This window comes from Nyctereutes procyonoides, unplaced genomic scaffold (genome assembly GCF_905146905.1).
Source record: "Nyctereutes procyonoides isolate TBG_1078 unplaced genomic scaffold, NYPRO_anot_genome, whole genome shotgun sequence".
In the NCBI taxonomy this organism is placed as follows: domain Eukaryota; kingdom Metazoa; phylum Chordata; class Mammalia; order Carnivora; family Canidae; genus Nyctereutes; species Nyctereutes procyonoides.
The window spans coordinates 61,582-88,543 of record NW_026575130.1 but is presented as its reverse complement, the minus strand read 5'-3'; the positions used below and the strand labels follow the sequence as shown (position 1 = coordinate 88,543).

Below are 26,962 nucleotides of genomic sequence, written 5' to 3'. Positions count from 1 at the left end.
TTTTTAGCTTCAATCTGAGCGTCATTATTTCTCATGGTCACCTCGTGGTTTTCCACTGCTACATTACAACTTGTCAAGGGTTCTGTGGTCAAATAGGCTTTATGAAATACTGCTATGGGGTGTCATTTATACAGATTCCAGTTTGAAGAGGTAGGACTCAGAAAACGCATTTTCCTGTTCTGGCTACTTTCACAAATCTCTGAGGCACTCTTGATTATTGGAATTATGGGTGGGGCTGAGTAATGAATTATCCATTAGCCAAGGGATTTCCACTGTCAACAGCAATGTAAACTGCATGTTACGGATCAACTCCACACCTTCGGAATGAAATTCCTGGGACACGATTCACTTCAGCAAGGGCCACTATAAACACAGATCAAGGGTGCTAAAGGGAGTCAGCAATATGAAGAGGCCACAGGAAGAGAGGCTTCACCCCGGATGCACTGCAAATCAGGGACGTGGGCCTCTTTCAGAAAGCAGTGCAAGAATTAGATCATTCATTACAGCGAAACGAAAATTATGCTGTCAAAACTTTGACAGTGGTAAGCATATTAACCAAAATGCATGTAAGTGAGGAAATTCTCAGAGCTGCAGCAGCTTAGAACCACACAACAAATGAAGGCATTCTCAGCAAAGCTGAAGCCTATTTACGGTCCTACTGTACTTGGGACTATAGTGCCCTTGAAAAGCGGAAACCCAGCTGTCACCTAAGACAGGAAGGGAATTCTGCAAATTTGGCAGCAACCCTTCAGCTGTGTCCTTAATACCCGTCTTGTAGTCTGCTATGGTGCAACGTTCCTACAGGGCTTGCAGAAGACACGGAGATAGCTCCACGAAGAATCAAAATGGAAGAAATGGATTGTACATCCTTGTACAGAATGGATTCTGAAAAATACCTCATGATTTCACTGCTGCACTATCAGATCTGTCCCCAAATCCCTGCCCTCAGTGTTCCTCACTAGTTACCATATTTATTCACCCAGCTTCAAACCCTCACTTATCCCTAACTCCTCCAATCCCCTCACTCCCATTTTAGCTGCCACCTCTGACAGATTCCACTTCTTCACTGGAAATCCATTCCCTTCTTTTGCTCATTAAGGCCAGTGCTCTGGTTCAGGTCCTCACTTCCTCATACTATTAAGTTATTTATCCTCCTAGCTTCTAGTATTTTTCATTTTACAAACACTGTAAAGTTCATCCTGGTAAATCAGTCTGAATCATAACGACCTTAATCTAACCACCATAATCTAACCACCTTCAATTATTCCTCATGGCTCTGGAACGCAGACATATCCCTCAGCCTGGCATCCAAAACTCCAGTAATCTCCGGGCTCTGTCCCCATAACACCTCAATGTCTACACTATTACCCACACATGTCCATACAAGCACCACATGGTGGGTTCTTTCAACTTCTCTTTACATCTGGATCTCACCTTGCACACAATCTATTCAAATCCTATTTTCCAGGGTCCGTATCAAGCATTCCTTCCTCAAAGAAACATTTCTCTGCTCCCCAAGTAATGTCATCTCCTACATCCCTGAACCTACCACATTTTTCTTGGCATCTATTATGATATGCTTTCTATGCTTCTTATCTATCTTATCTACTATATAATTTTCATTCAATCAATATTTATTAAGACTTGACTATGTGCCAGGCCTTGTATTAAGCATCAGGAATACAGGGGTGAATAAGACAGCAATGACCCCTCAAATCACACAGAGGAGTTGCAAGCCAGGATCACCACAGAGCACTGAGAGCGTACCATAGAGAAGGTCGCTAGGCCAACTGTTCTATCAAGGTGTTAGAAAATACCTGATAAACAAAGTGTCATTCAATTCACATGCTCTGTTTAAAAACCATAATTCTATTAATAAAAAAGATCATTTTAAATGGGAAATTTGAAGAATCATATAGTATAATCTTTAAGTCCATAATTAAAGACCCATATACAATTGCAGCAAAAGTGGAAGAATGTCAAATATCCCCGCTTAAATATTTTACAGCAACAATTACCATTTTTTGAAGACGTGTATTTTTTGTCTAATAAAATAAATCAAAGAAAGGATGAAAAGAAAGAAAATCAGATCTTGGTGTCAATGGGGCTTCAAATGAATGTAAAAAGACTACTGGTTTGGTTTTTTGACAGTTTTTGGATCGAGTGTTTTAGAATCTCACTAATATCCCCAGAATTTCATGTGGATATAACATAGATAAGGATATGTATACTCGGGAGAAAAAAAAAAGAAGAGAATACAACTATGAGATGAACTATGTTAAATTATCATAAGGAGAAAAACAAGACAGGGACACCGGGTTGGGCATCTACCTTCGGCTCAGGGAGTGACTCCAGAGTTTCAGGATCGAGTCCGGCATCGGGCTTCCCATGAGGAGACTGCCCCTCCCTCTGCCTTTGTCTCTGCCGCTCTCTGTGTCTCTTATGAATAAATGAATAAAATCTTTTAAAAAATTAAAAAAAGGACAAGATTTCTCTATGGCCCATATCCTTGACTCAACCACCAGTAAAGAAACTCTGGCATTTAAAAGTGGGGAAAGTTCCGGGGTTCCTGGGTTGCTCAGTTAAGGGTCAGACTCTTGTTCTGGGCTCAGGTCATGATGTCGAGGTCATGGGATCGAGCCCTGAGTGGGGCTCCGTGCTCAGCACAGAATCAGCTTGAGATTCTTGCCCCTTCCCTCTCCTTCTTCCTGTTCTCTCTCTCTCCTAAATAAATAAGTAAATAAAATAAAATAAAATTTCTTAATGAATAAATAAAAGATGGAAAAGTTCTTCCCCCCAAAACAAAACAACAAAAAAAGTTCTTCCCATACATACATACCAGTTTTAACTAAGTATGCAAATTACTACCTTTCAGTGATCCTATTACATCTCAGTTTGAAACATCGCCCACGATTCACATCAAGTGTCCAACGTTCCACCCCATTTCTCTCCTCACCCCACTCACCCGTCTCAGTGATCCCCTATTTACCTCATAAGCATCTTTGATGTTCAAGGGCTCACCAAGTGCTGCCACATGTCCCACAATGCCTTTGTTCCATTCTAAGCGGATACAGTTATTTGAAGCTTCTTCCAGTGTTGAACCTTCTGCAACATCAAACAGGCGGCTGATGAGAAACTTGTCATTGGAGCTGTCCTCACAGACAAGAAACAGGGAATAGCGATCAGCGGAGATAAGTCCATGAATATGCAAGAAAATTTTATGACATAAGGCTGTGACATCCAAATGACTAGAAATATCTTTCACTAATTCCAAGAGTCTCGAGCACTGGTCCCCTTCATCATTATCAAACCTTGGGGGGGTTAGCGGCATCTGTTCCTTCTTTTCTGAGTCAGCGAGGAAGCTCACAGTACCCTCAGAATCTTTGACGACAATGGGTCTAAGAGGCCGGTCAAATTCAGAGGCAGAGATTTTCCTGGTTGGTGTGCCAGGCGCGCTGCTGTCTGCACGGGGACTCTGCTGCGAGGGGCAAGAGCAAGATTCTGCGTGGCCTCTGATGCCTTCTTTACACACAGGGATGGTGTGGACTCTCTCAGCGAACCAGGCATTGACCATTTCTCTGCAGAACAGAATGCAGACATACTAAATATTTAAGAAAGAAAGGTGCTATCTCTCTCTGAAAGCTGCTAACAATTCTCTCACGGCAAACTGCTTAGACAATAATTCAATTTTTCACGGAAATTAAAAACAAGATGGTTTATTTCAGACAATTATATTTTGGAAAACTGTAAAGAACAATTGCTTCAATTAACATTATAATAAAGTCTGATGCCTATAAACAGATTTTCAGATACCTGATTTACAATGCATAAAGCATCAAGTCTGCTTCTTTGAAAAGCAGTTTGCATAAAAGACACTAAATTTGACCACAGTCTTAAGAAAACATAAATATAAAAATTAACTCACTGTTTATAACACACAACTTGTTTTGAAGTTAAATATTTGAAAATTTAAAACAAATATTCATCAAATTTGGTTAGCTAATATGCTAAATGTTAGATGATTTTATCTATATTACTAATATACAGATTAGATTTAGAAGAGGGAAAATATAAACAATTTGATCTGGTATATTAAAAGATTATAGATTCTGTAAATAGTACACTAATAATGCTTGTTCAATAATGGTACAAATGATCTCTTCTAGATCATCTACTCCTGGTATAAAGGAAGAAAATTAAAAAGTAAGCAATAGCTAATTTTAAAAATTTAGTCCAAGCAAATTTAAATTATTTAAATTATGTGAAAGAGATCCATTTGAGTTGAAGGCTTCACGGTGTGTGATTTTTTTTCAAACAAACATCAGATTATACACATCAAAATGACTGTTCAATTCAAATGATTCCATTTGGAAAAATGTTTCATATCAATGGAGAGTGCGTTACTTCAAACATTTTTGGAGCTCTTCTTTTGAAACTAACTTCAAAGAAAATTCATAAGGTAAAAAGAGGATATTAGTTTTCTCCAAAAGTTAGATCTTCTTCACTAAGCCCTTCTCTCAAACACATAAAACCAAAACCAAAACCAAAATAAAAAAAAAAGTAAACACAAAAAACCCTAGAGTAACAGCTAACTTAGTAACTCTTATGCATAAAATTTGACTTTTCCCAAAATTCAAATTTACCTTCAAAAGACAGAAACTTGCTAACACTAATGTTTAAAAGAATCTGCCCATGATAAAAGCAATGCAATCCCCACTCTATAAGGACATAATGATTATTTTCACTAAAAGGCCAGGACAAAAAAAGTTGGACTATGCACTATTTTCGAGAGTGTTTATATATAGGCATTCTTCAATCTTTTTGTCAGTAGTAAAAATTGTTACCATCTTGATGGAGGGTAAACAGGCAACATCTAACCATCTTTTAAATGCATTTATCCTTTGTTCCAGAAGTTTTACACATGTGGCAAAAGAAGTACCAGCATATTTCCTGTAGCACTATTTGTTATAGCAAAGATAGTGAGCTACCTATACCACAACTGGAAGGCTGGTTAAATACATAATGACACATTATACATTTATACAATGGAATACAAGGCAGACATTGAAAAATAGTTATTTCACTTAATAAATCTCCATAATAATTTATTAAGTGAAAAAAGAAGAATACAGAGGGAAAAAAGAAGAGGCTGCTTTATTTCTGAATCTTTACTAAGTTTTCCATTTTTGAGATATTCTCTTATTTTATTTTGAAGAACAATGTATTATTTGGTAAATATCTATCATTCTGAAATAGTACCAGTCTAGAATGGAATGGGTAAAAAAATAATAACACAGATATTATCAGGATGACCACAGAATTTCATTTCAAGTGCTGGATACAGATATAAAAGCCTTTCAAAGACCCCTTTAAGGAGAAACACTTCCATAACCCCCCCCCCCCCAATTGCAGTAGTGGTGCCAAAGACACTGATGTCAAAAATGGCTGTGAAGCTGTCAAAAATGTATAGGAGGGCAGCCCGGGTGGCTCAGTGGTTTAACGCCGCCTTCAGCCCAGAACGTGTCCTGGAGACCCGAGATCGAGTACCACATTGGGCTTCCCAGCAGGGAGCCTGCTTCTCCCTCTGCCTGTGTCTCTGCTTCTCATTCTCTCATAAACTTAAAAAAAAAAGAAAAAAGAAAAAGAAAAGAAAAAAATGTACAGGAAGTTTCTGAATAAAATTGTTTTGTAAGATGTAGATAGAAAAAAAGCACTATATCTAAATTAATATATTTTATGTGATTTAAAGATATGTAGATGTAGCTTAAATTGCTAAATCAATATAAAAATGGGCGTTTGAATTATTTCAGCTACCAACCTAAATTTTAGTCAAATGATTTCTTATCTTCTTATTGGAAAATGCTGATCAACTTTTTTTTAAATCAAAACACCTACTTGACAAGCCCACGTAGATATCTAAACAGACAACTTAAAATGGCAAAAACAGAATTCCTAATGATACTCATTATCTTACCACAATCTCACTGCCTGCCAGTTTTCCTTATATTAATAAAAGCACTATCATCTCCCTAGTTACTCAAATCAACATCTAGGAATAATTCTAAATTTGTTTCCTTCAAATCTCACGTCCAAGCCAAGCCCCATCAATGTGACTCCCCAAAGCTTGTATCCCAATATGGTCATTTCTATCTCTTATGTTAAATCCTGGTCTAAGTCCCCTATGGCTACAGCCTCCTCAGTGGTCTCTCTGTATTATACGTGCCCCCTTTCAATCCATTATCCCCATAGCAGCCTGAGGAATCTTTAAACAAAGTATATCTTAACATCATAATTATCCTACTTGGTGTCTCAGTGACTAAAGAATAAAACTCAAACTCTTTCAATCCCCTACCATTGTTCCACTTGCCCAGGCTGGCCTCCCTGATGCTCCTCAAGCACACCAAGCTCTAACTGTCCTCAGTCTGGAATGTTCTCCCCTCACCTTCATCTGGCTGATCACAGCTTCTGCATCTCTACCCAGAGAGGTCTTCCCTGATCCTGCCGCCTAAAGTGACCTTTGACACATGATGGTCTCACTTAACTGCACCTAAATTCTTATTAGTTGATCTGTTGTTTTATTGTCTGTCTCCTCCAACCAGATGTAAATTTCATCAGAGCTGCCGGCCTGCCCTGTTCCCGTGCTGAGAAAATGCCTGTCTCATAGTGTGTCTACAACAAATAATTTTTGAGTGAAGTGAATGGATCAATAAATCAGGCTCCTAAATGAACTACAACAAAAGGGACAGCAGTCTTTGATTATCTGAACGCTGGTATATCTGTTGCATAAAATCAGCACTGCGGTTTAACTATGAATATTTATCACCTCTCGGATGTAAGCCTCATAACTAACTATGTTTAATTTATCCTCATATAACCTGCAGGGCCTACTATATGTCTTAAATAGAGCCAGGACTTAAAAATTCTGTTATATGGTTTTCATTACTATATTTGTCTCACAACTGTTTTGTTTCTAATTATTTTCTTGGAGGGATGAACTCAGTGTTAAATTATACAGGAAAGCGGATCTAGTATATTCGCTCATTCAATCAGCAATTTTTATTCACCACCACTCATGAGGGGAGGGATTTCTCATGACCACATTATTGATTATCTGAGTCCCTGTAGTTATATGCTTATGTAGGAAAACATACGTTATCACTTAGGAACACTCACTTAGGAACCAACCCACAAATTAAATCAAATCATTTCTTACACCTCTCCCTCCTTAGACATCCCTTGCAAGTTTTCCAGTATATGACCTATGTGACTATAAGAAGTGGGCCTTTCCTTTTAAAATAATCTATCCTCGGGATCCCTGGGTGGCGCAGCGTTTTGGCATCTGCCTTTGGCCCAGGGCGCGATCCTGGAGACCCAGGATCGAATCCCACGTCGGGCTCCCGGTGCATGGAGCCTGCTTCTCCCTCTGCCTATGTCTCTGCCTCTCTCTCTCTCTCTCTCTCTCTCTCTCTCTCTGTGTGACTATCATAAATAAATAAATAAATAAAAATTTAAAAAAAAAAGAATCAATATTAAAAATAATAATAATAAATAAAATAAAATAATCTATCCTCTTCTGATAATTTTTAAATACTTAAATCTCTGTATACAAATAACCTGCAAATCAAAATTAAAATGCTTATGTAGGATACAGAATTTCTAGAAGTAAATCAAAGGTAATGTTGGAGAACCATCACAATACATTACAATTGTTTGCAATTACATTACAATATTACACAAAGCCACTGACAATTCAGGGCCACGCCCAATTAAAGACAGCTTACAAATCAAGAAAGAATCAACAAAGATAATGACATAATAGATACTTGAAAAGAGAATTTTATTTAAATAATTATACTCAAGATTAAGAAGTGTCCTTGAAAAAACAGATGAAATCTTCAGATACTAATTTGAAAAATTATTTTTTGAAAAAAAAAACAACAGAAGTCTCTATAATCCTGCTGTAAAAGTCAAACACGAAGGGGACGCCTGGGTGGCTCAGTGGTTGAGCATCTGCCTTTGGCTTGGGGCATGATCCCAAGGTCCTGGGATCAAGTCCTGCATTAGGCTCCCCACAGGGAAGCTGCTTCTCCCTCTGCCTATATCTCTGCCAGTTTCTCTGTATTTCTCAAGAATAAATAAAAATAAAATCTTAAAAAAAAAAGTCAAACATGAAGAAGTAAAGTTAATGGTTATGGAATCATTTTTGTCAAAACTGTTTATTCTAACAGTGAGCATGGAATTTTCATTATAATCTAAATTGTATTAAATCTAGGATAAGATTAAATTACTTTCACATTCTGTGGTTCCATTTGCATGATAAAGTTCCAATCAAAACCTTTCCACTCGTTTTTTTCATTTTAATTGCATTTATGCTTAAATATCTTTATTTTTTATAGAAGGAATTATTCTCATAAGGTAAAAGATCTGATGTGTCAGGCACTATGCTGGGGACCAGAGATATAGTAATGAGCACCTCTAGGCATACTATTCAGTGATCACTCCTCCAAAATTGAGGTTTATGTTGTGTTCAGGAGTTAATTTATATTTTGGATTTTGCCATCACATGAAGTAAATGTAAATGCATATAAATGAATAAAGATGGAAAAGATGACTATGAACAGATATAAGGGTAAAAAGTACCTGATGGGATTCAAGAAACCTAGATGATACTTCTGACTGGCCAAATCACTTCTGTGGCCTAGGATAGGATCTCTTTTCATTTCTCTTCTTTGATTTTGTGGGATTTTTGAAAAGTACTCATATGAATGATACTGAAAAAAAGGGGGACACCATTTTATTTAAACCTGGTAAGGCAGGCTTTAACAACCCTGCTTTCTAAATTATGAAGCTAAATTAAATGACTGAACCAAAGACATTCTATTTGGTAGGAAAATCAGGAATCAAATCCAGGTCTCCTTTTTTCAAGTCCTAAGGCCTGTAAGAATATAAACAATTCCAGAACATCAATGCTTACCACAAAGGAGGTGCTCTGTAACTTCTAACTGCATTCAAAAGAGCCAAACTCAAATTCAACCATACAAGGCATAGAGAGAATAAGATCACTTACAATAACACATTCTCTAACTTAATTTTTTGCACTCAGATCATAAAATGATGGCACATTAAACCAGAGGTAAAAATGGTCTCAAAGGACTCAGAGAATAAAGAGTCTTAAGGACAGTGTCCTGAAAACATTCTGACTGAATCCCATGTCTGTTTCTCTGAAACCAGGTCATGTTTTAGAAATCTAAAACAATGCACTGAAAAAAATGTATAATGAATGTGTTCAAGAGAAGAGTCATTCTCCACGTTGCTAGATTTAGCAAATAAAAATACAGAACACCCAGTTAAAATTGAATTTCAGATAAACAATGAATAATTTTTTAGTGTAAGTGGTATCTGAAATTCAAATTTAACTGAGTATCCTGTATTTCCTCTGACTATGCCAGTCATTCTATATTATTTTTCTCCAACTGAAATTGTTGTCAGATACACAACAAAGAAAAGGTAGCTTCTATACAGCATACTAATGAGTTCCAGGCTATCAAATCACTTACACTAATTTTGTCATCAAAAGAGCACAAAGGACTACTGCACTGTGATCCTGTGTATAATAACTGAACTTTTCAAAAGCTTATAGATTAATAATTCGTAGTATAAAATTCCTCTTTAAACCAAGTTCTTTCATTTTACTCTCAAAACTACACCATATATTTAATACAGGAAAAAACAAATTATAATTGACTCATAAAAGAGAGACTGAATAACCACTAAAAATTCTTGGGACTACAAAGCATCAAGAGGCTAAATTTTGGGGAATCCTAAATTCTAATTTCATCTAAGCATTTGCTACTAATGAGTTGTATGTCCAGTAGCAAACAATTTTCTTCCTCTGAGTTTCAACTTCCTCTTCCATGTAACAGGGTTAAACCACCTGTTCTGACCTCTTGACGAGGGCCAAAGTGCTATCTTCAGCAGGATATAAAGTCAAGAATACCAAACAGGCCATCAGAAGGTAATTCTAGTTCCAGCTATATGACTACATAGATGTGAGGCTAAGCCATTTAGCCTCAACTAAGTCTTTCAGTTGCCAACATGGGCAGCTATATTAACAGGCCACAAAGACCCGCCCATAAAGGCTTACTTTATCAACAGGCCAGCAGGTGACCATTAGGTCAGTCAACTCAATAATGTCTTTTTGCCCCTCCACTCCTTTTGTTTTTTTAAGATTTTATTTATTTATTCATGAGACACACAGAGAGAGAGGTAGAGACATAGGGAGAGGGATAAGTATGATGAGGGACTCAATCCCAGGACCCCAGGATCACGACCTGAGCCAAAGGCAGATGCTCAACCAGAGCCACCCAGGCATCCCCACCTCCTCTTTTTTTATTTTATTTTTTTTTCACCTCCTCTTTTTTTAAATGGGAGAAGGACCTCCCTACTCCTCCACTCACCATGCAGGGTTGATATAAGAGTTAACTTAGAAAATGCTTGCAGAGACATTTCAAAATCTCCTCTATGTATTTAAGATTTTGCGATCACCTGTACCCTCACCTCTCATTCCAGCGGAGATGCAGGGCTGGGGTAAGGAACAGTGGCTGTTCATTTCCTTACGAGGTTCTAAGAATCAGAGAAAGGATGAGGGGAAAGAGGTGTTCCTGGTGTACGATCCCACAGCCCGAGTGGGCTAACAGCATCTGGAAATAGGCTGGCTACAGGCATCCTGACGACTCCCAAGTCCTTGGCCAAGGCAGACACTGTAGGATGCCATTCTTTATAGGATCCTATGAAGTTCCCCCTCCTCCAGAAAAATAAGAGTCATATCATAACTCTATACAAGTCGCATCCTAATCATCTGAGCAAAAAGAAGGAAAAAGACACAAGTTCTGCAAGGTATTTTTACCCTGTGTCACAAGCACTAATAACTTAGGGACTCTACTTTCGGGCACAAGCATGTCCTTGCTAAGTGCCCTGCAAACCTGGGAGCGATCAAAAGCAGGGCGGCCCTCTTGAAGTCTTTGAGTTGATTTCACTTTGCAAGGCTGTTAATGAAAGCTAACAGGCCCTAGACACTTGAAATAAAGCCATGGCCAAGGGAAACGCAGTGAAAGTTGGTGCCAAGAATTTATAGTCGATGATAAGATCCTAATGTTTAACAGCCCATTCAAATCATTCCCTCTCTTCTTACCCAAATGCATCTCATTATCCTCCAGTCACTTGTACCTTCCTTATTTTATGACACAAAGAATTTCTTACCTCATAAATGAGTTGTATTACACACCTTTTTAAAATGGGTAAATTAAATTTAGTTTTGTGTTTGTTTTTAACTTTTACAATACGTCTTAAAATAACTAGAGAAACCCTGAAGGGTACCAAAATCATTGTTGGGAGTTATTCCTCTCAGGTAACGCCATGTGATCACCATCTGTAGTTTCAAACTTGTTCATACCTTAGATGCTGCTCCGGCTCCCAAAGGGATCCTTTCCCACACTGAGCAAAGAGCCCCAAGGATTGATATTAAGTAGATAATAAGAAATAAAGCCAAATGGCAGTTGTCAAAAACTTGCCATGAATTGTCATAAACGTGACCTGAATTTTGAATTTCAAATCTTTTCAAATAGTGGATCCAATCAGAAGTTTATTACCTTGATTTTCTACTTTAGGGAAGACTCTTCCAGCCCAAACTACGCAAGCAATGGCAATTTGATATAAAAATCCGTGTCATAAATCTATGTTTATGTTTAATGTTTAACATATTTTGATTTCACTGAAGTTCTTTTTAACACTACCAACACTGCACCCTTCAAAATGGTGTTACAAAGTAGGTGGAGCGCCCTACTTTTTAAAAGATTTGTATTTATTTATGAGAGACCGAGAGAGAGAGAGAGAGAGAGAGAGAGAGAGAGAGAGAGAGAGAGAGGAGTGGGAGAGAGAGAAAGAGAGAGGGAGGGAGAAACAGGCCCCATGCAGGGAGCCCTAGGCAGGACTGGATCCCTCATCTCCAAGATCACGCCCTGGGCCGAAGGCAGCGCTAAACCGCTGAGCCTCCTGGACCGCCCCGCCCTACAAATTAAATGAGTTCATGCACTCAAAAAGCCAGGAAACCAGGTTTCTAGCAGCTGCTGCAGGAAAAGGCTGAGCTGGATATTTCTAGTTGGATATTTTGCATCTTTAGTCACAGAGGGATGACCAAATTCATTCATTCGTGATAAAAAAGATCAAAAAAATTGGGGGTAGGGCAAGGCTTAGAAGGTGAATTATCATTGCTTTTTAAAATAGTTGTAACAGTTTATTTCCTTAAAACTATAAACATGAAAAAAAAACCTATAAACATGGGTGAACCCTATGTACTTATATTTTTAAGTAGCTGAAAAGTGTATCATTCTTAAAATGACAGAGTCAACTAACTTAATGACTTAATTTAATGGTTCAAATCTAGTTGTACCCTTTGATGGATATTTAAATAGGTTTAAGTTTGTATCTTCATCTTCTTCCTAAACCATTATAAGTTGATTAGTAATCCTCATTAAAAAAAAAAATGAGCATCACAATGCCAGATTTCAGGTTGTACTACAAAGCTGTGTTCATCAAGACAGTGTGGTACTGGCACAAAAACAGACATATAGATCAATGGAACAGAACAGAGAACCCAGAAGTGGACCCTGAACTTTATGCTCAACTAATATTCGATAAAGGAGGAGAGACTATCCACTGGAAGAAAGACAGTCTCTTCAATAAATGGTGCTGGGAAAATTGGACATCCACATGCAGAAGAATGAAACTGGACCACTCTCTTGCACCATACACAAAGATAAACTCAAAATAGATGAAAGATCTAAATGTGAGACAAGATTCCATCAAAATCCCAGAGAAGAACTCAGGCAACACCCTTTTTGAACTTGGCCATAGTAACCGGAGAAGGACAAACAGTGTATGTTCTCATTCATTTGGGGAATATGAATAATAGCGAAAGGGAATATAAGGGAAGGGAGAAGAAATGTGTGAGAAATATCAGAAAGGGAGACAGAACATAAAGACTTCTAACTCTGGGAAATGAACTAGGGGTGGTGGAGGGGGAGGAGGGTGGGGGGTGGGGGTGAATGGGTGACGGGCACTGAGGGGTACACTTGATGGGATGAGCACTGGGTGTTATTCTGTATGTTGGTAAATTGAACACCAATAAAAATTAATTTATAAAAAAAAAAAAAGAAAAAAAAATGAAAGGTAACTGTAAAGCATATACTCTGTTAAGAATCAAAACTTTTCCACCTTTTGCAATTCCTCATTTTCACTCAAGATTATTAGAAACATATTACAGGAAAGAAAATTACAACTTATAGTTTGTGTTCTAGAAATTTTCCACTAATCTAGACATCTCACAGTTTCCTCCAAATGCCTTCTAACTAAAAATATTAAGTAGGAAATACACAACTTACTGACAGGACAGACAGATGTAAACTGTTACATAGGATTTCAAATATGGTCAGCAACACACACACACACACACACACAGATGACTGGGTCCATAAGGACTTCATGTAACAATAAATTTACTTTCTACAAAAGCTGAAGTGCTCACTCATCTTATAAAATGAATCTTGGAAAAGACGGGAATGCTTTAAAATATGTATTTAATATTCCAGATACCTTGAAAGGGAAAAATGATTAAAATGCTTTGTCTAGGTTTTATAGAATATTTCTTGGCATCTAGGAAACTAAGGAAAAAAAGAAGAAAAATTTACAAGGCAAAGTAAAATTGTGATATAAACACGGTAACTCTCATAAGTTAAAAATACCATTAGATGAAACCTAATTGTAGAGCAACTGGTTTAATGTGTTTTGTACTCTTGTCTAAAACAATGTTATCAAAGGATAAAAATTCTTTGAAAATATACTGTACTTTAGGTATTTGTATTCTAATACTAAAAATATAATTGTGATGGCCTAGTACCTAAATACTCAGCCATTCTATTTTAAAATGTCATTTGAGAGTTTCCACTTTTTATACTCTAAAATTATATACGGAAATTAAACCCACTTGGGCAAAGTCTCTAGGCACATCATTTATTAACGCGCATGCACATAAATGGCCCTAGGAGAAACCTGCCTCTCTTCCTGAGTTGAGTCCACATGATATTAAATCTATGAGCTTTTGCTTTGCTTCCTTTAACACTGACACTAAATTTAGGTAGATCTTGGTGGATAAGGACCCTAGGTGGGGCAGACTTAAGCTTCAACCCCAGAGCTACTTCTTTCCAAGAGTGGAACCTTAGGGACATTAGATTCCAAGACTGGAATCTCCATATAATGAATGGAGATAATGACATAAACCCTCCTAGGATTCTTAAGAAAATAAAAGGAGAGGCACCCAGGTGGCTCTGTCTGTTAAGCAGCTGACTCTTGATTTCAGCTCAGGGATGGAGCCTCCAGTCAGGCTCCAAGCTCAGGGGGGGGTCTGCTGGAGAATTTTCTTTCCCTCTCCCTCTGCTCCCTCCCCATGCTCCTGGACTCTCTCTCTCAATCTCTAAAATAAATAAATAAATCATTTTTAAAAATTAAAGGAAATAATGCATATAAAGTGACAGCATAGAGTCTGAGACAAAGTCTATGCCTAATACAGTCCTTAATACATGATAGTTATTATTTTTCAGTTAATCAAACATTGTTAAATGGAGTATACCTTCAAAAGTGATTTCTTGTAAAAATAAAAATTATTCAAGAGGCTTGTACAGAACAACTAGATGTTGGCCACTGCTGCTGCTTAAGCTCCTGGTTTAAAAGCACAAATATCTCTACAAAAATACTTAGAGGAAAAAAATGGTCTTTTCAATGCTTGTATTCTCTCAAATTAGAACTGAAAAATCATTAAGACTCCCTAGACTAATAACTACACTATATATGATGTAATTTTCTGAATAATATATAAAAATAAAGAGCTGAATATTTAGTTGAGAAAAATAAATGTAAGAACATATCTTGTTTTTCCATTACTACCTAAAAATTAATATTTTTGCCAAAATAAGTTATAGATTTGGGGGGACTTTTTTTTCAAAATATCAAAGATAAAACTCACAACAAATGTGAGAAAATACATAACTATCTATAATGAAAACGATTGCAATATTTCACAATAATCATAATTCTAAATTGCAGAATGATTTTTAGTACTAGACAACATAATACTTTAACACTCTGATACAGATTTGGAAACTAAAGTTGGTCTGTTTTAGCTCTTACCCCAGGGGCTCAACTGAGGAAATTCTCTAAGTATGCTGAAGCTTGGGCCTCCAGGAGGGCTATGCACCAAGTTTTCGAGCAGTAATATTTGGGGATATTCGCAGGATGCTTCAGACAAGTAGAGTAAAAAGTTGCAGGCCCTGAGTAATCCACAAAACACAACATATTCCCATATTTTAAGATTACTATTAAAGCATCATTCCTTGTTCTTTCTCTCCAGTGCTTTTTTCCATAAGTCATGTGAATTAATCACTTTAAAACCAGAATTACAAAAAGTATACTAATTTCCTGTCTGGAAAGGATGGTTAAAAACTTATACGGAAATCTGCTAAGATGATCTGCAGGAAAAACACAAAAATAATTCACATAAAATAAATATAACATTAGATATTTTTCCTGCTCTTAGATCCTAATTTTATAGTTTGAGTTACACTGTTTGAATAATTTGACCTGCATTACTACTCATATATTTGGAAAGTAGTTAAAGAAGGAAACTTGAATCTGAGAATCTGATACACTGCTCTCCTTGTGAGAATCAAGAATGCTTAGAGCTGGGGCACCTGGGTGGCTCAGTCGGTTAAGCATCTGCCTCTGGCTCAAGTCATGATCTCAGGGTCCTGGGATAGAGCAAGGAACCATGGGCATCAGGCTCCCTGCTCAGGGGAGAGTCAGCTTCTACCTCCTCCTTCTGCAGTTCCCCCTGCTTGTATGTTTTTGTTTGCATGCACTCTCTCTCTCTCTCTCAAATAAACTTAAAAAAAAGAAGAATGCTTAGAGCTGAAAGAGATTTTTAAGCTCACTAATGAATGTCTCTGCTTTGATTCTCTACCCCCTCTCACTTTAAAGCTAAGGGTTATTAATTTGGGCCAATCCCAAAGTTGGGGACAACACTGGGAGGTCTGGGCTCCCATTCCACTTCCTTTTCCAGTACCTCACGGAATCCACAAATGGTTCTGTTCAAATCATTAATTAATATTCATGTAAAAAATAAGGACTCCTAAAATCTATAAAATCACCATTCATTTGTTCTAATTCCCACTTACCAGAATAAAGGAATAACTATCAGTCTGTGATTAAGGTGCTGATGATTCTCAAGATAAAAGAGTAAACTACTGAAATTCACTCTAAGAGAGAGAAGAAAATGTGTTATTTCCTTTCAATTTCTTAAGAACCCTACAAAGTAAATGCTATCCCCATTTTACAGAGAAGGCAAATGAAGCACCTAAGGTCATACTCTTTGAAAGAGATAGCTCCAGGGTTAGAAGCTAAGATTTGTCCTATCTGGGGCCCTTACACAGTATTAATCAGTAGAAATCAATATGAAAGATTTCGGAATAGTGGCTTCTAACCAAGATGTACCTAATGTATGCCCTTGGGGGCATCTGGAAACGTGGGTCAGTATGATGGGGGTGCTCTGGCAATTGTCTGGGCCCTTGGGATGTTAAATATCCTGCAATGTGTTGTACAGTCTCTCACAACAACATAAAAAAGCCAACATCGAATGCCAATAGCATCCCTCACCTTTTCTTTTTGAGAGGGGGAGAGAGAAGCTGGGGAGGGAATAAAGGGAGACAGAGAGAGAGAATCTTAAGCAGGGTCCATGCCCAGGATGGAGTCCAAGGTGGGGCTTGATCTCACAACCCTGAGGTCATGACCAGAGCCAAAATTAAGAGTTGGACACTTAACCAACTGGACCACCTAGGTACCCCCACAGCATCCCCTTTGAGAAGTACTGGTTTAGATAAAGAAAAGATGACTACACTATAATAAGCTATAAAATGAAGCTGGGGAGATTCGGAGCACCTCCAAGTGATATCCTCAAATAACCTTTACTCTGATGTTAGTGATTAGTTCTCTTGGATCTGGCATGGAAAGGACACGAACACTCTGCCTAAAGTTATTTAGTATTTCCAAGTTTTCTCCAGCTATGAAAACATCTGAGAAGCTAACTGGGACCCAATACAAATAAAATGCAGAACTGCTTCATATGGTTTTACATTCACATTTGACTAAGAGTTGAAAGAGATGTGTTCTGTAAATTTCCATGCACTCACAATCACGTGTGAAAAATATTCCTTAAAGGAAAACCTACTTATCTCTGAAAGAAAACATAGTCACTGACGTCTATGCTGTAAATATGTAAACTGATTCGTTTTGCAGCTGAGATATGGGAAAGACCGCGCTGGACTGGCACTTTCCAATTGGAGGGACCCAAACAAGTGTGTTTTGGAGATCTGTAATTTTTCTATGAAAATGTCTTAAATTTTGTGTTTTCACACTGATGATAATTAAAAGAAAAAAGAGAAGAAAGAAGAAAAGAAGAAGAAGAAGAAGAAGAGGAGGAGGAGGAGGAGGAGGAGGAGGAGGAGGAAAGAAGTATACTTTAAAATACTGGGATGACCACCTTGGAATCAAGCACTGTCCTGCAATTTTAGCAGTCAGGTTTATATTTGTGTTCACAATCACACTGCAGCTTAGTGGTTCCAGGACAAAGAGAAAATTTAAAAAGAGACCAATTTGATATGCAAATATGCTTTCAAACCAAGGAAAACCCAAAGTTGGTATGCTGTACTATTGGAATAAAAGCTTCCTGACTGAGCAGACCCAGGGGAAAAAGTAAATCATCATTAAGGCAACTGTAGCAAAGGTGAGCCGACCTCACCAGACCCTTTACTGGGCAGTCAGGGCCATATTCACTCTAAAAAGGTGATTTAATAAATGCTGTCAACTTGTATCTGGCTGGAGTTGTGCCATTTTAGTTCATAATTAACTCATAAATTTATTTTGGTATTACAATTGGAAAAATGCTGTAATTATGGCAGCATTATACCAGCTCTTAAGAATTCCACATTTAACTAACATTAAATAAAAGGAAGCCTGGCACTAGATGGTAGGTATCTGGAACTTCTTGGTGTGTCTACATCGCTTTCTTTTAGGAAAGTCCCTCTCCCCCAAAGGCATTTCACATTGTGGGTTACCCACCCCTTGGATAAACCTATTCTTCTGGACACAGTGATTGGTTCAGAGCAGGCACATGACCCAAGCAGGGCCAGAGTAATTTTGAGAGGACAGACACAAATAACAAGGTTTTTCTCTAGTATCAGAATTTTAAGACCCACAGAAAGTTGCACCGAAAAAGCTTCTAGCCTATAAAGAAAACATACAGAATAAAGCCAACACAGCATAAGGCCAAAAAAATGGAAGGGTAGATGGATGGAAGGAAAGAAAGAAGGAAGAAGAGATGAATGGATGGACTGAAGGAAGGACAAACAGATTAAACAGACGTACAGACAGAGTCTTGACAATATTTGATCAACTCAATTTCATAACCAAACCAATCTCTAGGCAGTTAATTATGTAGGTCAATTTTATATGCATCCAAGTAGGGTTTATGTTACTTATGACCAAATACTTTCTAACTAATATACTAGAGATGAATAAGACTGTCTTTAGCAGGGGAACACTACTTAAGTCTGAGAAACACCGGATTACACGATCCCCTCTAACTCTAAAGTGCAAAAATTCTGTGTGTGTGTGTGTGTGTTTTAACTATTTCATCAGATTAAAAGATCAGGATCTTTTCTTATACCTCGGTATATGTACAGAGAGTAGAAATAATGGTGGCTAATTTTTATAGTTATCACTAGAGATATGATACTAGGAGAGGATCTTTTCTCTCCCAAGTTTAGATTTAATAAAATTATTCAGAAAAGGTAATTTGCAAAAGGTTGACTTTACAATTCAGAATCAGAGGAAAAGTCTTGAGGAAAACAGAAGCTACCACTGGCACATAACACTTTAAAAAGCATGTTCAGTACAAACTACAAACCAGAGAAATAAATAGATATCCTTAAGAGCTTCTTAAAAGGTTTTTAGAATACTTATCAAAATGACTCTTAAGAACTCAACACTCAGTTTGCTTTACCTGCCTTAAACATTTGCTTGGCAGTAAGCGTAAATTTCTACCAGTTAGAGAAAATGAATAAAGCACTTACATAGTAAAAAAATAATAATAATAATTCAAATTAAGTGGGAATACCAAGTCGGTAAATAAGATTACAGAGCTAAATATCAAATGAATGACTCCTATATTGGAAAGCCTTCCTTCAATTTTTATTCCTAGGTATGTAGCTCACAGGCGCTTTTTACTCAGAACCTGATAAAACAGATATCACCACAACCACATCAATCAGCTGTAAACACTGGTCAATTGAATCCGCATCTGTCCAGCTAAACTAATTTCATAGGAAGTCCTGCAAAGTCAGTAACTAAACTGCATCCTAAATTCAGAAATTAGTCGTTTTGAACCCTCCACGATCAATCAACTCAGTGATTTATTTAATTGCCCTGTGGTCCTTATGAAAGACTTTCCTCCTAGGAAGAGGCTGTCATCCTACAATCAGCTCTGAGAACAAAGAACACATCTAACTCACATAAGAGTTACAGGTTTCATAAATTATTAGGCTGAAAAATGTTTGGGGGATAAGCTAATAAACACCAAACAGTTCTGTGTAGCCTTTTCAATTACATAAGAAATCTTTCTTGAGCATTATTAAAATGCACTAGGAAGTTCAAGCAAAGTCCTAAGTTAATTTGTGTTTCAAACCTTAGGAAACGTTCTCTGTATTCAGATAAGGATGAAGGTACAAACTCTACCTTTAAAACTTAAAAGCCAGTTTCGGATATTTTAAATATTTAGGTGGAATTACTAAAAAGAAAATTTTGTTGCACAACACATGCAAAACGCTAAAAACTGCACATCTTAAGGTGAGTACCAAAGAGCAGCTTAAAGCTGGCTATATGAACTCTGTTTATAAATAATACAAAAAGAAAAGGTCATTACCACGTCAGAATTACCACCATAAAATTATTATAAATAAGATTTAAGTCAGACTGAGTCAATAACCACAGAGTTTTATTATCTTCAACACTAGTGACAACTTAATAAAATATGCCTAACAAATCATTTATCTGAAAATTGGAATTATATTCCTATATAATCACAGAAACAGTATTTTTAAAAGTGGATGGCAATATTTATTTGATATCTATCATCTGATTTTAATAGAACTGTCTTGCAAATAAGAATATTACAGCTTTTAGAGAGGAGAAAAAATATGACAGAAACAAAGAGAGAAGAAAAGAAAAGAAGCGAAAAAAATCCCAAACACAGGACTGGGAATGCCAACTAATTCAGCACAGTTTTGCAGTGTCAAATAAAAAGTCTATCGCTGAAAGCTACATGGAAGTGTAAAACTTCTGTTTCTGGACTTTGATCCAAGCGGTCATAAAAACTTGTCCTCACTTAGTAACTCCTATTTCCATTAAATGCCAAATATTCTCAAGCTTTTGCCTAGTACAAAACAAAGCAATAAAAAGTCAATCACAATACTCCTACAATACTAAATGATCTAAAACATCACCCTCTGTGGCAGAAAAGATTAGTAAATAATGAAAAGTAACATTATTTTAATATGTCAAGAACAGCTGTTAAAGTGGCACTGGCACCGGAAGCCTTCATTTGCAAACACATGAAGATTAGAGCCCTTAATTAACATAATATTTCAGGCGGGTAGAACAGTGAGGGTGGGATTTTCCATACGTTGTAGCTTACAAGTCTCAAAATAATTTTTCTGCCTATAGATTATGTTATGAATTCTTCAATTGACACTCAAATTCACATAAAGAGGCTGCGATTCCTAAAAAGCATCTATGCCCCAAACTTGTAGCCTTTAACCAGCTGCTTAGCCCTGTGTTTGAAGATAAGTTATAACAAACAATGTAATATAGCAGCAGAACTCCTTTCAGGGTCAACCAATTTTCACAGGTATTTAAATGAGAATTTAGGAAAGCCAGAAACCTTCATCCTGTTCAGGGACTACTTCTGAGTACAGATCATTCAGTCTGGGGATAGGATAAAAAAGCATGCATGAATGTCAAATGACAACAATTAAATCAAATAAGGTAGAAATATTCCATCAACATGCCTGTTTACAGGCACAGATGCCCAATCTAAGTGAATCCAAATTTATTTTAAATTTTAAAACATGTTAAATGTTTCTACAGAACATATGTTTCATGGGGTCCTGAATCACAGACTCATTTAACACTTACAGCGTGGAACAGAAGGGAAAAAAGCAAAGTAATGTGAGCCTCTAGTTAAAAAAAAAAAAAAAAAAAAAAATCCTAGCTCTAAAGTCAAAATGTCTGCAATAAGTTTTTACCACAACCATATGAATCACACTGGGTTTAGAAATTTGGAATCTTTAGAATCAACTACTGTCTAATCTCTCTTAAATCTCCAGTTAATGCCACCAAATATAAGCCCAAACCAGAACCCCTGACTACACACAGCTTAGATTATATTCTTTAAACTGACAGCTTTCAGCACTTTATAACTCTTAAAATTAATGGCCTGTACTACTCTTTAAATATTTTACACTTTCATTTTCTGACTTTTACTCAACATGAACCTTTACAGTTAGATATACAAGAATATATAATACACACATACGTTTCAAAAAAGGTGGTCAGTCTATTGTCAACAAGTATAATATAATAACCATCGCTTAAAAAAAAGCCTTTATATAGAGTTTCAGATGACCTAAATTTTACACTGAGCAGCAACTCTGAGAAATTAGGATTTTAAGTCTATGCTACTTGGGAGAAAAAGTAATGCGGAAAACAAAGTAAATTTAACTCTTTCCATTTGTTTGCCGATGAAAAGTTACTAGCAAAGCTCTGGCAGGCTCTGAGAGAAGCATTCTTACGTACGACTATTTAACACCGACCACCAAGCTATCCTAAGTGCCTATCTTAAGGGGGGGGGGAGAGGACATTTATGCTGATTTATGTAAGACCCGTCAGGTTTTCCTTTCAACTATTAATAACCTGCCTACAGAACACCTCCAAAGAACACCCTGACACACTGAAAAAAAAAAAAAGATCAGCCCAGGTCTCCTGCCCACTCCCCATTCAATGAGGCAGAGAGGGGGAAGTGGGCCAGGGGGAAGGGAACTGGGGACAGAGGGCCTCGGAGTGGCAGGGGAGCCCTGGGACCCGCGGCCCGCAGCAGGCAAGAATTCCGGAGCCCGGTGCCCGAGTGCCCGGCCCGACCGCAGAACAGCGTCCTTCGAGCACACGTCACTCTCTCTCGGGGCTTTATCCTCTGCTGGCTCCAGGTTCAGGACTTTCGAAGGAAGACGGCCAAGGCGGGCAAGGAGACTTTACGGGGAGGGCGGGGCAACGAAGCCCTGGAGAGCAGATTTGCCCGAAGTCAAGGCTCCGTCCCCAAAGCCCGACAGTGAGGACATCCACATCAACTCTTTAGGAGAAACAGCCTTTTGTGAAAAAACAAACCAGAGCCGCGTCTAAGATCCCCAAGTACTACTACACCGGAAGACAACAAAGGCGGAGAAGCCCATCAGACAGTCCGTTTCCAGGGAAGCGCCCCCACCCCCGCCGGGACCCGCCGCCCCCACCCCGCACCCAGCCGCGCCCCCAAGGGAAGTGGCAAGGGGGGATGCTCAGCCAACTACCTTGTTTGGTCTCCAAAGGGCAACATAGCGAACACAGGACTTTGGAGGCGCAGCCCCCGCGGCCTCCGCAGGCCCTGGGCTCCGGGGGCGCCCGGGCGACGACGAGCCCAGGTGAGGCGGCCCCTCAAGCCTGCTCGCTGCTCGCCGACCCCGCTGCCCGCCGCCGCCCCGCCCTGCGCCGCCCCCTGGCGGGGAGCGCCCGGCACAGCCGAGCCCGCGCGGCGGCGGGGGGATCCCGGGGCCGCCCCACCAGCCCCGCCAGGCGCGCGGCGCCCCCGACGGCCGCCGCCTGCAGCCGGTGCGCCCCGGAGCCCGCCCGGCTGCTCCTCGGGCTGCGGGGACGCCGCCGCCCCGCCTCCGCCCGCCGCCGCCGCCGCCCCAGCCCCAATCCCTCCCGGCGCAGCGGCGAGCGTTTCCCACGCGCGCGCGGCGCTCCCCGGGGGCCTCCTCCCCGCCCTCCGCCGCCGCCGCCCCGGCGCTGGGCTCCGACGGGGAGGAGCCGGCCTCCGGGCTCAGCCGGGCCGCGCGGGACCCGCCAGCCCCCCGCTGGCCGCCGCCGCCGCCGCCGCCGCCGCCCTCCCCAGCGCCTCCGTGCGCGCCGCGGAGCCCTGGGCGCAGCCGGAGAGAGTGGAAGGAAGCGCGCGAGCCCGGGAGGGACTGCGAGGGGGCGAGAGGCGACCGCACTCACTCCGGGACGACTCCGGCACGGTGCTGCCTCGGGGCTCCTCGCGCTCTCACCCCACCCACCCCCGCTTCGCCGCCCCGCCGAGGGCCGGGCACGGGGGCCGGGGGCGGAGCGGAGCCGCTGCGACCAGGCTGGAAATGGAGCTCCCGGAGGGGCTGCAGGGAAGGGGCTCCAACACGGTTTGGGGGTCGCTAAGGTTTGGGGGCCCCGGAGGCCAGAGAGGAGCCGGGGGAAGGCCTCTGAGCGCGGGTGTCTGTCAACAATCTCGCCCTCGGGGATCGCCAGGGCGGCGGGAGGTGGGGGCGGGGCGAGGGAGGGGGTCCGGCATGTACACTGTTGCATCTAACTTTGTGAGCAGGTCGGATCGAACCCCACGCTCGGGCGTCTCGACTGTACCGGCCACGGAGTCGAGGTCTCTACGCCCCAGCGGGACCAAAGCCCTCTCCGAAGGCAAAGGGCCTGGGAACACAGCTCGTTCAAGGGTGAAGGAAGGGGGGAGGTCCAGGAAGGGGGCGGGCTGAGCCCCCAGGTCACTCAGCGCCCGGGCGCGTCCTCCGGGGGTCCCCTCCTTACCTGGTGGCTTTCCTGACAAAGTAAGAGAAGGTGAAGTCCCGGTGATCATCCAGCCACGCTTCCACGGAGTCCTGATCCCGCTGCAGCTGCGCCCCCCCGGCGCCGGGGCTGGCCCGCTCCATGACCCACGGGCGGCGACTCGGCAGCTGGCTCCCGCGGCTGTGCACCCCGGCTGGGGTCCCTCCCCCGAGGAGGAGAGCTCTGCCCCGAGACCCTCCCCCTCCGCGGCGCTCCAGGCCCCGGGCGGTCGGCGGCGCTGCTCCGCCCCGAGCCAGCCGCTGGCCGCGCCCCGCCTCTCCCGGGCCTCCCCGCTCCCAGGTGTGGCGGGTGGGGCAGGCGCAGCGGCCGCGCGTCCTCCCCGGGTCCCACGGAGACCGGGGCTCGCAGTCGCTCGGGGCCCCAGATTCCCAGGCGGCGACGGAGACAACTGGCGAGCTCGCCGGAAGCTCCGTGGCCACCGCGGCCGGAGGCCACGCCGCCGCTGGGGGGCGCTGCGCGGGCTGCAGGGGGGCGCGCAGAGGTGACCGGGGGCGGGGGTGGGGCTCGCGGAGTGCCCCACTTAAGAGAGGGACAGTCGCGATGCGTGCGCCCACCCCCAGGTCCCGAAAGCCGGAGCGAGGGGCAGTTTCCACCAAAAATAAGAAGTGCTGCTACCCCGGGCACTTTGCCCCCACCCTGGGTGAACCACGACCGTCCAGCGCCCTGGGCTTGGGTCTGGAAGGAGCGGCGACCCACCTGCCTCCGAGCCCAGCCTGCCCGGGTGTGGGCCACGGATTTGTGGGTCCTGGTGGGTGACCTCCAGCAGAGGCATTCCCCTACTAGTATGTCAATGATAACAATGCCTAATTGTCTTTGCACCGAACACTCCCTTTGCAGGACTGCAAACAAGATGTTCTGGGAAAAGGAGAAGGTAAACTGAAATAATCGTGATGGTTTGGGGATGAAGTCAGGAAACGAGGGCACCTCTGCGCAATCAGGTTAACTTGAGAGCAAAGGCACTACCCGGATGCAGTGCAGAGCAGGCCGGCTAGCCCACGTTTCAATTAAGTCATCACTTATATTTAAGTGGGATTAACACACAAAAAAAGCATCCGTTTCAGAGGGCTCGGCCTTCCTACTCTGTTTTGTCCGATCCCCACTGTGCTTTACAAAAAGGAATTGGAGTCTTCCTTTTGCTTTCTTCTCATCTCCATCTCATTGTCCTGCAAACTAAAAATTGGCAGTTTTAAGAGGCATTTTGCAATGACCTAATTTGGGGGCAGAATTAATTCTGGAGTCTATGTTTCACAACGTGTGAAGGGCACCATTAGCAGTGATATACCCATCGTGATTTAGCCGACATACTTTCACAAAGCCCTTTTCGAAATCTTGGCAAGAATTTAAGACCTTACTCACTGCATAGAAACGCATAATTAAATTTATAATATAAGAACTTTAAAAGATGTCTTCCAATCCTCCAATGCAATGGTTTATCCTTCCTGCATTAAATAATTGTCCTTCTGTAACTAAAGTTTTTCTGAAACTTCACTGTTGTATGCAAGTAACCACAAACCAATAAGAAGTAAGCAGAGCAGTGAAATGTGAAATAATGTGTGATAAATTCTACAGATTTTAAAATGCGGGTTCTCATTGCGATGTGTGATTACAGTGCTCATGGACTAGAGGCTTTGTCCTCAGTGCTTAATTTTTCCCTGTGGAGATCCATGCATTCTCCTAACGGAGGGTCAATTGTAATTTAACACTGTACTTACCTACAAAAGATGGGGTGAAATTTTGTCTTGACTTGTTTGCTTCAACTGGCTGCCTTGATTAAATAAACAAGCACCTCTAACTGCCCATTCCCTCTTAACCTGAAAGGGTTAAATGATCAGGAATCAGGAAGTTATCTGACAAGCTACTCCAAGAACAAACACCCGCGGACTCTGCCATTCTGGAGTCTGATTTCTGTGTGGTACACATGGTAGATTGCGTGTTTGTTGTGGAGGCCTGTTATTTGAGGTGAGTATATCATGAGGGATTGGGGGATGGGGTATTTCAAACCATTCTAGTCTCCAGAAATCTCAGATAAAATTTGTAACAAATCTCCTTAACTTTAAAGTTCTTAAAGGTGAGCATATTTTGCACTGACCTCACCCCCACCTCTTGTTTCCCAGCTCCATTTTTTTTATTACCCCTACTTGCTAGATTGTTTAATGTTTTAACCTACTCCTAGAGACTGCACTAAGCATCTCCAATCTTGTTTTAGAATGAGTTGAAGACTGAGTAATAAACATTACCAGGAAATAACTTTAAAAATGCTGTTAATGCTATTTGCAACAAACAAATGTGCAATGACTTAACAGAAAGTCCTCCAATTCCCATTGTACTAGAATAAAACCAAAACTCTCTAAGATGGCTTACAAAGTTCTGCATGATTTGACTTTTACCTTTCTCTATTGTTGAACATTTTGATCTTACAACTAGAAAAAAATAAACCTATGATGATCAAATTCCTTTCCAGTTAAAAGGGGTGTGAATTAAAAGAGTTGTGAAGTCTTTCCTGCTTTGCTTTTTGTTTTTGTGTTTTTTTTTTTCAAATACCACACAGTATATTCTGTCCCCCTGCAATCTTCCAGTATATCCCAGGCTTGAGAAAAGTAATATATTCGCACTTATAGTGAGATCCTAGTTTCTCACTGTTGAAGGGAGAAAACTTGAGGATACATTGTAGGGTCAAAATGGAATTGGAGGTTACAAATTAAATATGGGGGGGTGTCATGTAGAGAAATCCCATATGATGAAGAAATGCAGGCAGTTTCTAAGAGCTGTTGGTACCCTCCAGCTGACAGCCTATAAGGACCTTCAGTCAGCAAGAAAACGAATCCCTCAGTCTTAAAAATACAAGAAATTGAATTCTGCTAACAACCTGTGTGAGCACAGGACTGGA

The 26,962-nt window shown here is 40.7% G+C and overlaps 1 protein-coding gene across 2 annotated transcripts in view; it reads right to left on the bottom strand.

Annotated features, from left to right (window-relative positions):
• Positions 1-24,494, bottom strand: part of PDE5A (phosphodiesterase 5A) — a 137,514-nt gene extending 113,020 nt beyond the window's left edge. The window contains exons 1-2 of one of the 2 annotated variants that reach the window (XM_055342439.1): positions 24,037-24,494; positions 2,990-3,578 (exon numbers count right to left, since the gene is read on the bottom strand). In XM_055342439.1, coding sequence (XP_055198414.1) covers positions 2,990-3,578; positions 24,037-24,158 — 711 coding nt within the window. In that variant the 5' untranslated portion in view covers positions 24,159-24,494. Of the gene's footprint in view, positions 1-2,989; positions 3,579-22,778; positions 23,012-24,036 lie in introns of those variants that run through there. The other variant, XM_055342440.1, reaches the window with a different exon arrangement.
• Between the last annotated feature and the right edge of the window lie 2,468 nt (positions 24,495-26,962).